Source organism: Acipenser ruthenus, chromosome 25, assembly GCF_902713425.1.
Source record: "Acipenser ruthenus chromosome 25, fAciRut3.2 maternal haplotype, whole genome shotgun sequence".
Taxonomy (NCBI): Eukaryota; Metazoa; Chordata; class Actinopteri; order Acipenseriformes; family Acipenseridae; genus Acipenser; species Acipenser ruthenus.
In genome coordinates this window covers 3,219,751-3,236,170 of record NC_081213.1, presented here as the reverse complement: position 1 = coordinate 3,236,170, position 16,420 = coordinate 3,219,751, and the positions used below count along the sequence as shown (strand labels likewise).

Sequence of the window (16,420 nt, the reverse complement as noted above, 5' to 3'; positions counted from 1 at the left end):
CGCTGCAGGACGAACATGGGTTTTTCAAATACTGTACAAATAGAGTACAAATACTCTTTCAAAATTTAAACATTTAAACACATTTTGAATTTAATGAAAAACAAAAGTATAATTCGTACCAATTACATAAAAAAAGTAAAATAATCTAGGCACTCAGTCAAATGACCTATTAAGGAAAGGAGAGAAACACTCTTCAATACACTAGAATGTGAGCTATTTATTTCAGACGTCTTGATATCTTTTTTGACGCATCCATTCATTTCTATTTTTGCCAGTGAATACATTTCAAGCAATGCTTGTTCAAAAATTTGTCCAAGAACTAACTGACATTTTTCTTATGGGGTCTAGGATTTAGATTTAAAACAAAAATATCTTCGATTCCCTCAAAATACCAGACAGTGGTCACCTGCAACACAGAAAGGAAAGGGTTCACTTCTCAAACTAAAAGATTCCTCTATGAAACCAACCAGGTAATGTATGCAACAGAATGAGTCTTTATTAAAAAATAGTGTAGCGTTACACCTTAAAATTGCATAGCTCTCGTCAAAAATATCTTTGAAGAAGGAGTGAATGTGGTGAATAGCTGACTCAGTAACACTTCAATTTCTGTGTATTAATATATTAAGAATTAAACAAGTGGTTATCTAGTCAAAGGTGTGAAATATGACATCAATGTATATTGACTATTTTATTAAACATGCATGTTAAGCAAGCATCTCTGTTTGTAGGTTACTACTAGCCGGAGAAGCCAACAAAACAGTCTTTTCTGTACAACTTCTGTAACAAGTGGGTTCCACTTTGAGAAGAATTCAGTGCAGTGGAGATGATTGCAGCACAATAACTCACTGAAGAGCTGCTCTCTTACCAGAAGCCTTTCAATTCCTCATCGTGTACATTAAACAAACAAACAAACAAACAAGCTTATATGTTACCACTATCCCTAGAGACCTATGTCCTCTACAATCCCCGGCAGCAATGTTTTGTCACAAATGGTCCCTAATCAGTTTGCCTATATACTATACTAAATTGGTTCATGATATCTTAAGGCAGGTACAAAACTACGTTATTTGGAAGTGCAACCTGTTGCCACCAGGCAACTAGTTGTGGACTGTTTGCAAGCTTTAGCACAACTTGGGTTGAAAAGAGCAGGGTTCTAGTTTAGAGTGATCAGCTCAAGCAAATTGTATGTGCCTATTTTCTGATTGACTGTTTTCCATGATGCCTGCTACTTCACCGGATGAGCAAGTTAGCAACTTACCCTAAGGTATTTTTTAAATTATTATTATTGAGCCGCTATTTCTCAATAAATAACTACACAGTTATCATAGATTGTGTTATTCGGATAGCAGTGCCATAGTTAAAAATGAGTCCAAGGGTAAGTTGTACAACATGCAACTAGCTAGGTGCAGACCTAGCTTCATACAGAGAATACACTGACTGGGAGCTATAGGATAGTTGAGCTGAGTAACATGTTATAATGTATCTAGTATAACCCTGTTTGAATCAATGATAAAGCTTCCTTTCTCAAATGAAATAGTTAATAAATAGAATGTGTACATATAATGGAAAATATCTTTTGAGTAAAGTTAATAAAATAAATCTGAATTAAGAAAGTTTCCCTGTTTGTGCTGATTTGGATTTATCATACATTATTTCTTTTTTGCAAGGAGGCTTGGTGGTCCAGTGGTTAAATAAAGGGGGGCTTGTTACTAGGAGGTTCCAGGTTCGATCCCAGCTCAGACACTGACTCACTGTGTGATCCTGAATAAGTCACTTAACCTCTTTATGTTCCATCCTTCTGATGAGACATAAAAAAACAAGGTCCTATTGTAAATGACTCTGCAGCAACAGTTGTGATGCATAGTTCACCCCCAAGTCTCTGTAAGTCACTGCTAAATGACTAAATAATAAAACAAAGTTTAAAGTCTAATCCTGTTTGGCTTCCATGAATCAAAACTTTTTTTTTTCAGCATACATTTATGTAAATGTTATTTTATACACTTAAATAAGGCACATTTGCTAAATTTCTAAAAGCAAATGTCATTCTCATCTGTTAGCATCTGATTGTGTATTTCCGGACTCAAGCATTACAATTACTACAGTATGTATAAAGAAAGTAGACCCTATTGCCACACTGTCGAGAAATGACATGACAGGATTCTTCATAAAAACTTCCAAAGTGTTCACAGAAATAATTCAACTATCAGAAGACAAATTCGCTTTAAAGGCAAGGTATATTTTTATGATGTAGACAGATCTAAATACTGACAGTGAAATACAGTGAAAAGAGATCCACCATCGAGCAATGTCGACAAATGTAACGGCTGCATTATGATGAAAATAAACCACACAATTTTACAGATTAATTTTATTATTTTTTGGTTAATTAAAGAAGATTTAATAAGGAAAATTATAATAATGCTATTAAAAGAAATCAAGCATTTGATGAGGCAAAAATAAACTGCTATTACTGCTGATACAAATGTAAATATTGTAGATTAAAATAATTAGCAGTCAGTCATTATCAAGCACATTTTTTATAATAAAAACAGCATGCAATTTAATATCAGATCAGTTAAAGACAAATAATTAAAAACATCATATACTGAGCACCCTTTACCACAAATTTAAGGAGCCACAAATCACCAACTGGACCCATCTAAAATAGTCACATAGCTCACACAACATTTCTCATCTTAATTCTATTGCTATATTTTTGCGAGCTATGCTGTAATGTTTTAAAAATCAGTTTCTGATTATTCTTTTCTCGCTGTTCCCTAATCATTTATCTTCTAGAAAATACTACTTTAACCATTATTATATAGACAACATAAAACTTTTAAAAATCCCATAACCAGTTTCTAAATGTCATTTTAAATCACCACTGCTCTCGTCATTATAAAAAAAGATTAAAAGTAGAATCAGTTTAGTACCACACAGAAGCAAAGTAGTTCATAATCCATCTTATTTTTTGTTTGCAATTTTCCTTTTATAGTCTCATCAGGCAGCTTTCTCTTTTTTCAGGACATCTTGCTAATTTAGAGTTTGGTAAATCAAAACTTTCATTAGTATTCAGTTTCTTGCTAATTTAGAGTTTGGTAAATCAAAACTTTCATTAGTATTCAGTAAGCGCTTCATCTGTCGTTTTTGATTGAACAACTCCTGCAAGTTTGTTTGTTCAAACACATGGTGGAATGTTTTTAATCTTGAAATACGTCTAGCTCCAAAGCTTTACAAATTCCCTTCATCTTCTTGAGTTCATCTTCAACATCTAAAATATAAATGTAACAGAAAGATATTTAAGAAAACAGATCTTAGAAATAACAAACGACTGCAGCAATTGAGGACATTACCTGCCACTTACTGGCTGCCAATGTCAAGCTGCATGACTTTGATTAAGACATTATTTTACACTCAAAACAAGCTTGTTGAGCTAATAAAATAAAAAAAGACCAGCAACAGAAGAGTTTTCCAGATGAAACTGCATGATAACATGCTTACTTCACCTCATAACCTATTTTTGTGAAATAAGCATTTGTATTATTTTAGTCCATTTCTATATCTGATTATTCATAATATTAATTAAAATATAAAAGCTGCATATCCTTATATTATTTTTACCTGGGAAAGTGACATCTGTGGGAAGCTGAGTCAGTGCCAGTTTCATTGACATGCCCATTTCTTTCTTCAAAGTTTGAATCACATAGTCCTAGAGGGATTTTAAAAAAATAGTACAGTGACTGGGAATAGAAGATATAATGACAGATACTTTGGATTAAAAGGTTTTCATTTTGACATAACTGTGTATCATTTAAACTCTTTATTAAAATAAATAATATTTTAAAGATAGAAGTAAACTTTGATCTGCATTTTGACTTCCATAAGGATTTTTAGTAGATTAATTACAAAACACTGGATCTGAAGAATGAATTTCACTACATCCAGCTCACCTGTTAGGGAGGAGCTCTACACTGCCTACTCTAAAGTAATAGATTACCATGCAGATGAGTTAGGGTAGCTAAAGTATATGAATGTTCATGGCATATTCTCTATATATTTCATAATTAAAAATGAGTGGCACTGACCAAAATGTTTGTCAACTTGGCTTAGTTTCTTTCTACAGTTCATTTTCAACAAAAATGATCACATTTGTTTCACAGTTTAATTATGCTTATTTCAATATTAAATGACACATTAACTACATATTTTTAAAATATATAACAGTGAATGGTAAAGTTCCAATTATATTAATAAAAAGCATGATTTTTAAACAGCAATAAATGTGCACATTTTGACTGGAGCTCTGGACATTTAACGGCAGAATAGCCAGACTTGACAAACCTTCAGTTGCTTGAACTGGTCCATCACTCTTTTCTTTGCTTCCCTGAACATGGACAGTTTATATGATTCTACATGTTCTTTAAGCCTCCTTTGAATTCTGGTAACTAATTCACTTCCAGTTATCACTGCTCCATCTGAAAATTAAATATAAAAAATATATATAAGAGCGAATGGTAAAATTCTAATAATATTAATAAAAGCATGACTTTTAAACAGCAATGAATTTACACATTTTGACTGCAGCTTACTGTGTTTTATTATATAGTATAATATCACCACAGTTGGAATCAATATTATTTTTACTATACATGTATACTTGTAATTTTAATATCATTTCTACGGTATTATATTTTTCGTAAATGATGGCAATTACTTTTACAGTAATTGTAATTTAATATGATTTTATTGTAAATTCGATATTGTTATACTATTCGTCTTTAAAAATTGAACTTTTACAACAATACATATTGTAATGTTTACAAAAATAATAGAATTGTACCTTTATAAGCTGGGTCCATGGTATCCTGGACAGACTGGGTAATAGAATTGTAGATGTTTTTCTTTCTTGCAATGACTTCTGTCTCCAAGTCAGCTATTAGTATTCTGAGCTAAATAATATAAAATAAAGTATATCTGAAAGGTGTGTATAAAAGCATTACAAACAAAACTGTAAAGTCTGATTTTAAAGAAGTTCAACTCTCAGGTTAGAATAAACTCAACCCCTCATGAATCATCTTCAAAGGGTTTTATTTAATTATTCTGGTAATGTCTGTAGGCTACTCTGGGACAGCCTAGAGCAAGATAAACCCAAATAAATAGACACCACTGGTACCTAGCCAATCATCATATCATGGGAAAAAAATGGCATAGTATGCGGAGCCATCCAAACTAGTTATGTTTAAAAATGAAAATGAAAACGAAAACCGGCAAACAGCAGAATCTACAGTACGTTCCATGGAGTTTTTGTAAAATCTTTAATAGTATTTGGTAAAATGTATCGTGCTTTGCTAAACTGGAAGTGATTTTTTTTCTTCTTACCTCTGTTTTGATGTACGTCAGACGCAGCTCGACGGCAGCATGTTTTCTCTTGTCAATTATAATCAAATCATTTTGAAGAAGATCAAAGGCTCCCTTAATTGAGCTCCTTGAGTTTTGATTGAACCTATAATTATAATATGATCATTTGAATAAGCACATACTGGGTCTAATACTGGATCAATTGATACAAACACTTTGGTTTACTGGGTGGAGGGTTATATATATAATTAATTAATTAATTAATTAATTAATTAATTAATTAATTAATTAATTAATTAATCAATTAATTAATTAAGTCTCATTTGAAAATCAATACCTATTGCACTGAATCCAGACACATTGTCTGAAACGTCCTTTGATAAGGATTCAGGATTTATTTATTTTTTTTAACGTTATGTACACAACAATTAAACCACAATTCTTTCTGCCCAACTAATAAAGTGAAACACACACGCTTACCGAAAACAGCTGACGAAAGTGTTATCCATAGCAGCATACATGGGTAAGACTAAAGCATAGTTCAAATCTACAGTTTTACCATCACGGGATCTGTAGTATCCGGAACACCTACATAAAGCCTTAAGTGTCTTATGGTATCCACTAAATTTTGTCTTTTCCTGTACAAAAAACAAAAAACATATTCATGCCAATTAACACACTGCCTTGTTTGAATTACAGTATTTATAAGTATTTGTACAGTTTGAAAATGTTAGTATTTATATGCATGTCCTAACAATAAACATTAAGAAAAATAATACAAAGTGAAATCTCATCAAATTTGGCGCATTAAGCCACTAATAGACAAACTTTATACATTAACTCAGTGTGAAAAGAAAGAATGAGATTGGCTAGAAATGGGAGCATCCCTAGTAGCAGAATCCCAATTACTCGCCCTCCTGAGAGGAAATAAGCCCTGTGATCCTTCAGTTCTCCTGAGCTGTGGGGGGAGTTGCTCACCTAGCGAATCACAGAATACATATGTGTATGAAGCCAATATCTCAGATTGTTGAGTCTAATTATCCAGAAACCAAAAAGTCAAATGACTCCAATGTGGTGGCCATCTTAGGTCACAGGTCAAAGTGAAGGGTGCCAATGGATTGTGGCCAAGGAGTGTCTACAACACTGCAAATATGAAGTTCCCAGCTGAGATAAGTAATTATTTGTTTTAAAAAAAATAATTATAGAAAAAAGCTGAATTCACTTACAGGCTTAAGGACTTTGAGAGCATTTATGAGGCATTGTTTCTCAGCGTTCTTCACACCTTCATCCAAGTTGTTCGTCATTTTTGTGTAAACACCGTCGAAAAATTTGGCCAGATCTTGAAGTCTAGTCTCAAATTTCTGTTTCAGTTCTGAGAATAGTTTATCCTTCAAGTCTTCAGTCTGAAACAGTTAATAGACTAATGGTTTGATTTAAAACGTTAATTTTAAAACATGTACAAATTCATTATTTTGTTGTATATCATAATGTATGTATGGTGTAACAAGTTTATGAATATTAACAAAAGAAAATGATACCTGAGTGCTTGTGTTTTTCTTTGGAATGTGAAGAAAAGAAACAATCCCAGAGACTTTAGATACATAGTCTTTTACTGCTTTCTGAGAGTGGCTGACATACAGATCCTTGATATGTTCTTTAAGTGCTGGCAATTCTAGAACAGTGAATTGAAATGAAATAAAATGATGAACACTCCTGAGAAAGACTTGTTTTGTTTGACTGTTTTTAAATCCCCTTAGATTAATGAAATCAGCTCTGGAAACAATTTTAGATTCATCACTATCAAAAAAACATTCCTCAAAACAGTCATTTAAGTTTTGTGAACATGGCCGGATATTTCAGGTTTTGTTTTTATCTTTTCATACTTTACTACAAATAGGCGGTCTCACATGACTGAATAATTATTTATATAAATAGTGCAGCTGACATGTATTCCATAAGATACACAATACAAGAGAGTCTTGAGTCATACCAGTTTCATCACGATCGAGGATATGTTCTTTTTTTTCTTCATTATTCCAAAAGTCTGCAGAACTGACTGTGAATACCTTAAAAAACTCAGTGCTGTTCACATCAGTACCAAGGAGCTTTTTCTGAAAAAATGAATAAATACAATAGCAATATACAGAAAAAGACACTACAGAGTATTACAGTTTACAGAGAAGTAACTGTAATTACAGAATTACAGTTACAGAGAATTACAGTTTCTTGATTACAAATATATCTTTTTTAATTTTTTTTTTATTTAGTCGTTGCCAAATATTTTAAATTATTTTCCTCCCAATTTGGAATGGCCAATTATTTTTAGGCTCAGCTCACCACTACCACCCCTGCGCTGACTCGGGAGGGTGAAGACGAACACATGCTGTCCTCCGAAGCATGTGCCGTCAGCCGACCGCTTTTTTTCACACTGCGGACTCACCATGCAGCCACCCAAGAGCTACAGCGTCGGAGGACAATGCAGCTCTCAGGCAGCTTACAGGCGCCCGGCCAGACTACAGGGATCACTGGTGTGTGGTGAGCCGAGGATACCCTGGCCAACCTAAACCCCCCCCACACCGCACCCCACCCCGCCCCACCCGGGCGACGCTCAGCCAATTGTGCACCTCCCCCTGGGAGCTCCCGTCCACAGTCGGCTGTGGAACAGCCTGGACTCGAACCGGCGACGTCCAGGCCATAGAGCGCATCCTGCACTCCACACGTAGCTCCTTTACTGGAAGCGCCACTCGGGAGCCCTCAAATATATCTTTTTAACTTCAAATATATTTAAGCAAGTGTTCATGAAACCTTTTTTGAAGATGCTCAAAGTTTATGGTGTCTTGCCTGTCATGTGTGCCTCAGGTAACTGTACAGGGAACAGCGATTGTGCTGGAGTCATCTTCTCCAAATGTGAAAATGGAAAGCTATTTTCCGATGCTTTCAGCAGAAAGCTGGCATTAGTGCTGTTGAGAACTCATTAAACACGCAAATCTCACCTTTACTTTTTCATTGAAGTTTTTCCTCACAAGTTCTTTAACCTTGTCATTTCTGTATAGTATGCACTTATTCTTTACTTTCTTATCATTGGGGATCTGTAAAGAATTAATTTTGAAAAATACTGTAAGATTGAACAGTCTGCATAAACTTACAGTGAACTAAAACTATAATACTTAAACTTTAATAAATCCATTTGGGGGTTTACAGTGAGATTGTGCGTCTAAAATCAAAAATGGGAGTTTTAGTAAAAAAAAAAAAAAAAAAAGCATCCCCAAGGGCATTGCATGAATAAGAAATTCCAGGAATACAGCTGTGTGCCAAACAAGAAATACTGTTCCTTTACAGCACAACTTACAAAGCCACATTACCTCAGGATGGCAGGCATATTAATTCAAGTCAAAAAAAAATGTAACACATTTAGCTAATTATAATCCTAAGTATCTGTAGTTCTCTATAGTAAAAATTACATACTGTTATTCCAAGTTTTTCATCTGTCAGGTTATATTGCCTGAGAATAAAATATATAACAATTAGTTTACAATTTAAATTGAATTATGATCAATCAATTTTAACCATATTTTAAAAATGTAATACCTTTTCAAGTGGTGTGGGTCTATATTATCTGATTTGGTGCAAATGTAGGTAATATTATGGCACTCTCCACCACCAACCACATTTCTTATAGTTGTGTTCTGGATTTCCATTGCTGTCTTGTCACTGATTGCCCGGGTGATATCGTTAACAATCCACACAGACGAGCATTTGCCTAGGTACTGTGCAAAGTAAAATAAAACAATAATTTCACACAATCAGGCTATTTACATGGATACGACTGAAGCTGGGTCTAAATTATAACAGCCATCATAAAATAGAAAGATATACATTTTCAGGATCTGATGGCTTTCCCTTAATACTACACAAAAAAATAATGAATGAAGGCAATGGACCTGAAAAGTGAAAGAACTTACTGCATGCTATCTAAAGAGGAAAGGGGTAAACAGAATGGACCGGTACCTCTTTCCACATTTGATCTCGGCACTTATTGGCATCTCCAGCCCCAGGGAGGTCAACCAGCACTATCCGATCCAGAAGAACAGAAGATCCTGGCACGTACAGAGTCACCTTTTTCACTAGGGGCCAGTACTGTTGTGATTCAGTGTCACTCCTTATATAGCCACTTATCTCTCTTGAAAGATCACTCGCCTGCAAACAATCAAAGCTTAGTTTAAAAGACACCTAAATATTCAAATAAATTAGCCTTCTGATATCATATACATTGCCCGAGTCCTTTGAATAACATTATTGTGATTTTCACATTATTTAAAATGAGTTAACACTGTACTTACAGAATTTGAAGTAATCGTTTTCTTGTGTGTGTTTGGGATTTCTACTGCTGATCGCTGCAGTTCATCATAAGTTTGCGTTAACCCTATTTCCCCATAAACTGCTTGTATTTTTGCTTTTGCCATTATATATTCATCATCTTCAGAATCCTCATCTTCAGAATCCTCATCTTCGTACTCCCCATCTTCTGCATTTTTCTGACAATTTTCCACTAGACACAGTAATTCTTGCTTCCAGTCCTGTAATAAAGACTTAATTTCCATATTTCTGTTTTTCATGTAAACCTAATCATATTTTATGTTTCGTGCAGCATTTCATGAGCGAGAGGACGCTGTACAAAATCACACATGTCCTTAAATGTAAAACAAATTGAGCCCCGATTACACATTTCAATAAAGAGATCAACTATGACTTATTCAAGAAAAAAATGTACAGAAGCTATTTCTAACACTCATCATATTGATTTCCTCTGATTTTTAATCTTGGGCCAGCCTTACTATGTAGAATATGGTACAAAGCCGAACCAGGATGACTACTTTGTAGAATGGTACAGTAAATAGGTTTCTGTAAATGTCTTTTACTTAGTTGAGAACATGCTAACTTTAGTCAGACTTTATTTACTTTTGCATGTACAAAAGTAGGTGTTTTTTTAATTCCTAACGTCAACCTAAATATTTAAACCAATTCCCTATATCTTTGATTTCATACAGAATCCAGTGTAACAGACTTTGTGCTTTGTGCTGAATGGTTGTTATGTATTCCTCCAACAGCCCTCTGAAAATCTGGCCCTATAAAACCTTACTGTACAACAGCAAACAAACAATTGTTTATATTTTGTCATACGACACTTAACATGATTACACTAAATAACACAATTTTTGTTCCTGGGTAGTAAGTGTTATTTCCTAATTGCTTATGCCTCAAAAGTATAGAAAATGGCTATTATTCCCCACAAACTTTGCTTTTGTGACCAGGACAGTGATATTTTGAAATTTACCTATTTCCAATGAGAAAACGGGCGAATTTGTGTCTTTTCGTTCACATAAAGTCAGAAAAAAACAACATATGAATCCAAATTAACATGTATTTATACTAAAGTAATACAAAAATGACTACAAAAGATTTAGAAGTGAGTAGTTTTTCGAGATTTACGATTATACTGTAAATCACTTTCACGAATCAGCCCCCAAATGTAGTCTCCCACAAAAAAAAAAAAAATTGTTACACGGTGTTATTATTACATCGATACCTCTTTGGTGATAAAATCAATCTCTGCTTTGTACGTTGCCTTTTCATGAGCCTGAACTTCAATAAAGCAGGCGGTACAAGCACCGGATGTTGATACAGGCAGAAGATCTCTTTCATTCACAAGTGCAGTTATTAAGGAACTCTTTCCAGCCCCTGTCTTTCCAAACACTCCAATGTAAATTTTGTTTTTCAGATTTTTTTCTTTCAAATTCGACGTCTCCTTTCTGTTAAAAAAAACAACAATAATAATAATAATAATAATAATAATAATAATAATAATAATAATAATAATAATAATAATAATAATAATAATAATAATGTCAGGTCAAATGCTACCTTTAATTAACATGAGTGTATATATGATTGCATTTGTTCGGAAATGTTTAAATATATTTTATTGCTAGAAAAGGAAACATTGATATATAGATAGATAGATAGATAGAGATAGATAGATAGATAGATAGATAGATAGATAGACAGACAGTTATTCATACATTAGTTTATTCAGGAATTCCACATCTTCCCCATCTTTCATATCACTGTAGCACACGTTTTGAAGTTTTTCACACACTTGAGATATAATATTCCTGGCTTCTTCCTCCATTTCATAACCTGGAAAAAAAAAGAAAAAACATCTTTACAAAGTCTGCCATTAATTTTACTATTTATCCATAACTCAACAAACATATAAAAACATAAAAAGAAACAGTTTCAACACAAAATGGCTGATGCTTAAAGAACGCAAAATTTCCAGACTGCATTGATGTAGCGTGCAACAGGTCTATTTTTTAAATAGGCAATGAGAACAGGTTCAATTACTGTCGTTTTAATAATATAACATGCACCCTGTCTATAACATGCTTCCCTGACCTTGTTACATCCTTTGTATAATGCATACCAGAATTCTGTAACCTTCGTATATAACATGCAACCCGTATGCCTTACAATGACCATGGCAAGGAGATAGACACAAATTTAGTTCTTACAAAAATTCATAGATTCTTCAGCTTCATAGTACATCTTTTGCTTTTTATTGGGAGGAGCAAAATCTGCTGCATGTTTTCTCTTTTTTCCTGTAATAAACAAAATAATATTAAAACTACAATACTGCACAATTCAACACATGGATCATTACGCTCTAAACCACTAGTTTTATCAAGACTAGCACAACATTCAATTTAGAAAATTTCCAAAAATAGTATTTTACCATTTGTTGCACAGTACAGAATGATTAATTTGACATTACCCGCAATCTCTCATTAAAAAACATGCCATGGTTATACTTTTATTTCTTACTAACCTGTTATGTGGACAGCCTTTTGCACTATACTGTACGCATAGAACAGAATGCAACACTTTTCAGAACTTTATTCAACTGTGTTCCATTTTGACAAGTTCTAATTCCATTTAAATGTAATCATCTTCACTATTCTCAATCCACTTTTACCTGATGAAGGGATCACGTGGTCTTAATAGCAGGTATATTTTCAACTGCTACTGTATGTTGTTCCAATTTCTTGGTTCTTTTTTATATATTCTTCTTTTAACAGTTTTGCTTACATATATTAGTGCTTACATATATTATGTAATAAACAACACAAGAACCTTAGAGATCACTTCGCCAAGGTTACCCATCATTATCACTAAACGCATACCTTCCTCCATGGGTACATCCAGGTTGAGCCCATCAGGAGACTCTGTGCCAAGCTCACGGATCCAAAACATCTCTCGCTCACCCAGGGCTTTTTTATCACAAATTTGCTCAATAGGAAAAATGGTGACGTCATCCAAACAATGATTTTTGTTGTTGAAATGCTCAGCGACTGATGTATTCTGTTTATATCTGATGGCACGTTTGTGGACGCTGAACCTGCTTTTCAAGGCCGATGTGGTCTTTCCAACATACTGCTTCTTACATTCGGTGTGTGCACATTGTATAACATAGATAACGTCTGATGTTTTACATGTTAATATATCTGTGATCTGATGCGTTTTCTTTTTTGTGGTGCTGGTGAAATTATTAATAGACCTTATATAAGTGGTGCAACAGTCACATTTTTTTGCATCACATTTATATACTCCTGGCTGAACATGTGAAGAGCTTTGAGGGAATGCAAAAGCTACTGTCCTGATCATCTTTTGCTCCATTTTGCTTAGCTTTTTAAGACACTTGATACGAGAACATCCACTGTAAAATACAATCGACAAGACAGGCAGTGTTTAACTACAATTGAGTAATTTCCAATCTGATACATTAAGTTCAGAGAGATAGTGGAATTACTGTGAACACTCCAGACACACAAAAGGTTTCATTAATAGCAGAGTTTATTGAATACAGAAATAGAAAAGAATATAAATCTTAAAGCCAGCAATGAATCTTAAACATGTACATTGTATCAAAAATAACCAATTGTATCAAACCTTTAACTCATCAAGATATACATGTCTACAAATAGCAAGTTTACTTAAAGGCTCTTCATGTAAATCAAGAGGTAGATTAAAATTACCTTCCACAAGTTATGTACTTCTAGTTAAACCACTCTGCTTATATTTCATGCAATTAGGTTGCATGTGCATTCTCCCTATAAGTGATAATTAATGTTCAAAGAGTTTTAGCTTTTGTAGTCTATAACAGTCTTGTCTGCATATGGTTTAGTTCCATTAAAGATTTTGTCTAATTCTCACTTCCTAGTGTAATCTGCCAGGGCACAAACTATATCAAATTACACTGAATATACTTACTTCCTGGTGTAATCTGCCAGCATACTGGTAGATACATTTACAATGGGGGTGGGACCTTACTGATATTATTATCTTAATCTTAATGAAAATGTAAACACATTTTAATGGAATAACAAAGTGTGACTCCTATTTTTTTTTTCAATCCACTCACATAGTATAATTTTAATGACTGCACCCTTTCATCGCAAAGTAACTGAACACAGTTTTCATCTTCAAAGATTTTACTAGAACACAGAACTAAATACAGTACGTATCATTTTTTAGGACATGATAAGTAAGGTATAAAACCCTTGCTGCTGTATTTTTATTTATTAAAATCATACAACGTTCAGAAATATGGCGAAGAAAAATAAAAAGTACCTTCCTTACCAATACAACCACCAGTCATGAATAACTCTGCAACGAAACAAAATTATGATGGCAAAGAGGTAGCATTCACTAGTCATGATAAAAATATGAATCACCCTATTTTAATGCTGATCAACTTTTTTTTTACAGAAATCTATAAAAACTTAGTTCCAACTTTAAAATCACAGTTTCCTGAAAAACATATTAACTATTAGTTGCTTAAAAGTAAGTAATCAATGCATTCTGATACTGTTGTATAGTGTCAGTGTCATTAAAACGATCAGCACAAAATGTACTTAAAATACAATGGGAGTGGGACCTTACTGATATTATCTTAATCTTAATGAAAATACAGAGCAGATTATAATGGAATAACACAAGTCTGACTCAGTTAGCAAAATAAGTTAATTATATAGGGTGATGCAAAACTTCATAGATTTTGCCTACATATATTGTTCCGTACATATCAGCGGGACTGATAAGTAAGGAATAAATAAGCAAATAAATAAGCAAAACTTGCTTTCATCAAACCATTTTTTTTTTGCAGTAATCTTTTTTTTTTTTAATTAACCATATAAGGGTTAGAAATAGATACTGTTGATGGCAAAGAAAACACAACGCACCTTACCAGTACAACCACCAATCAGCAACGAACCCAAACTGATGAGGAAAAAGGAAATATGAACTTCCTCATCGAACACCTGAAAAAAATTACAATACATTGATATCTATATCTATGGAGATACCCCCCCCCCCCCCCTTTCTACTTAATGAATATAACCCTCGATCCAATTGCTGTACCCTTTCTGGTGTATGTTTTTTGGAATCCTCGCATTATCTGCCCAATTATCAATTTCTTAAACTTATTTGAGGAACACATTAACAATTTCGTCCACACAGTGATATTATCAGTAGCTGCGGCAGCCATGACAGTTGCTCGCACACCAAGCCTCGTTTTCAACCAAACATGGCCACTGCGTGAATAAGGCGTATTTAAGGAGTGGCTTTTCAATGAACAATAAAAGTATTAACAATAAACTAATAAAACAGTTTTAAAATGTTTTCATGAACTTGCACCTTGATTTAATCAACCAACTGGGCTTTAAACACCTGAACAAGCATACCCTGTCAAAAGGGCGATATGTTTCTTTTAGTAGTAGTTCCGTTAGATTGACAGCTTGTTTGCAGCCATATTTTCAAAAATAAAGCAACCTATCCGAATTAAAATCATTTTCGATAGATTAACTTATAAACAAAAGTATAAAGTATAACTTACTTGCCATGTTTTTTTAAAATCCTGTAATAAGACAGAAAAAGAAAAATACAATTAAAAAAACATCTTAAAATATGCATCGATAAATATAGTGTGTTCCCCTTTGAATAATCTTTGAGACGCGCTTGACCCTTCCCAAACAATTCTTATCATGGAAAAGCAAGGAGTATAATAATAATAATAATAATAATAATAATAATAATAATAATAATAATAATAATAATAATAATAATAATCATCATAATAATAATAACAATAATAATACCAGTATTTCTGCAATGTACATACCCGTGTAGTTGCTAGTACACATTCTCATGGATTGAATGCGGCACCACGTATTTTTATATAGGGCTGGGTTTACGCCCCTCGTTCTTGTCACAACATGAAATAATGGTAAAAACAAACGTCAATGTAAATAATTCAGTTCCACCCAAAGTGTGTGTTAAGTTTCGTTTCTGCAGAAATGGATTTGGTTAGGTCATGCATGTCGCTGTACTAAAAGTTCAATTTAGAGCAGTGTGCAAATGCGTTAGAACACCTCAAGATTTGTCATTTATTGAGCTTTGCACACAGATTTATGAATTTACTCATCTTACATGAAACTAATTCAAAACTAAAAACACAGCGATGCTTCAAAGTGTCTTTAAGCTAATATTTAGTCTGGCCACCTTGGCATCAATTACAGCTTGGCATCTCTTTGGCATTGTGTCTGTGTACTTTCTCAGCATCTCTGGTGCAGTTTGATTCCATTTTTCTTGACGCTATAACCAGCACCTTTCTTTTGTACAGTTGGTACTGTTATGACCCATACAAAGATGTGGGTGTTTATTGACTGTTGAACCCCAACCAGAACCCCTTGACACTAAACTAACTGGCATCCATAAATGGATAAGGTGTAGGTTTATAAACTAACCCAATAGTTAAATAAAACTATTAGGTTCTAATAGCTTTCAGTAAAATAAAAATAACTATTGGGATGGTTAAACAGGCTTAATAAAACAACACAAAACGTTTTTACAAGGCGTCTCTGTCCACGTTATAACACAAAAGGCATCGTTACAGACTTCTAGTCGAAATATTTAACACGTTTTTTTCATTTGCTCTTTCGCATAT

At 33.6% G+C, this 16,420-nt stretch overlaps 1 protein-coding gene across 5 annotated transcripts; it reads right to left on the bottom strand.

The window, feature by feature from the left end:
* Nucleotides 1-2,328: 2,328 nt before the first annotated feature.
* On the bottom strand, nt 2,329-15,667 carry LOC117413868 (nuclear GTPase SLIP-GC-like). Of its 5 annotated transcripts, none has more exons than XM_059000311.1 (22): nt 15,596-15,667; nt 15,311-15,331; nt 14,658-14,735; nt 14,047-14,082; nt 12,600-13,132; nt 11,931-12,017; nt 11,439-11,556; nt 10,946-11,168; nt 9,699-9,935; nt 9,367-9,555; nt 8,947-9,125; nt 8,824-8,860; nt 8,352-8,447; nt 7,349-7,469; nt 6,897-7,030; nt 6,585-6,761; nt 5,839-5,996; nt 5,380-5,503; nt 4,841-4,949; nt 4,342-4,475; nt 3,622-3,709; nt 2,329-3,271 (listed from the first exon to the last, which is right to left on the bottom strand). In XM_059000311.1, exons 5-22 carry the CDS (start codon nt 13,090-13,092, stop codon nt 3,201-3,203), a joined length of 2,775 nt encoding a protein of 924 aa, XP_058856294.1. In that variant the 5' UTR covers nt 13,093-13,132; nt 14,047-14,082; nt 14,658-14,735; nt 15,311-15,331; nt 15,596-15,667; the 3' UTR covers nt 2,329-3,200. The 5 variants fall into 5 exon arrangements, with proteins under 5 accessions (XP_058856294.1, XP_058856292.1, XP_058856293.1 ...); XM_059000309.1 differs by having other exon boundaries at nt 14,056-14,082; XM_059000310.1 differs by having other exon boundaries at nt 14,663-14,735.
* Between the last annotated feature and the right edge of the window lie 753 nt (nt 15,668-16,420).

Coding starts and splice junctions, on each gene's coding strand:
- LOC117413868 (XM_059000311.1), bottom strand. CDS start 13,092: ATGGAGCAAAAGATGATCAGGACAGTAGCTTTTGCATTCCCTCAAAGC. Junction 9,126..9,366: donor GAGATCAAATGTGGAAAGAG/GTACCGGTCCAT, acceptor TACTTTGCACAG/TACCTAGGCAAATGCTCGTC. Junction 4,950..5,379: donor TGACGTACATCAAAACAGAG/GTAAGAAGAAAA, acceptor TATATTATTTAG/CTCAGAATACTAATAGCTGA.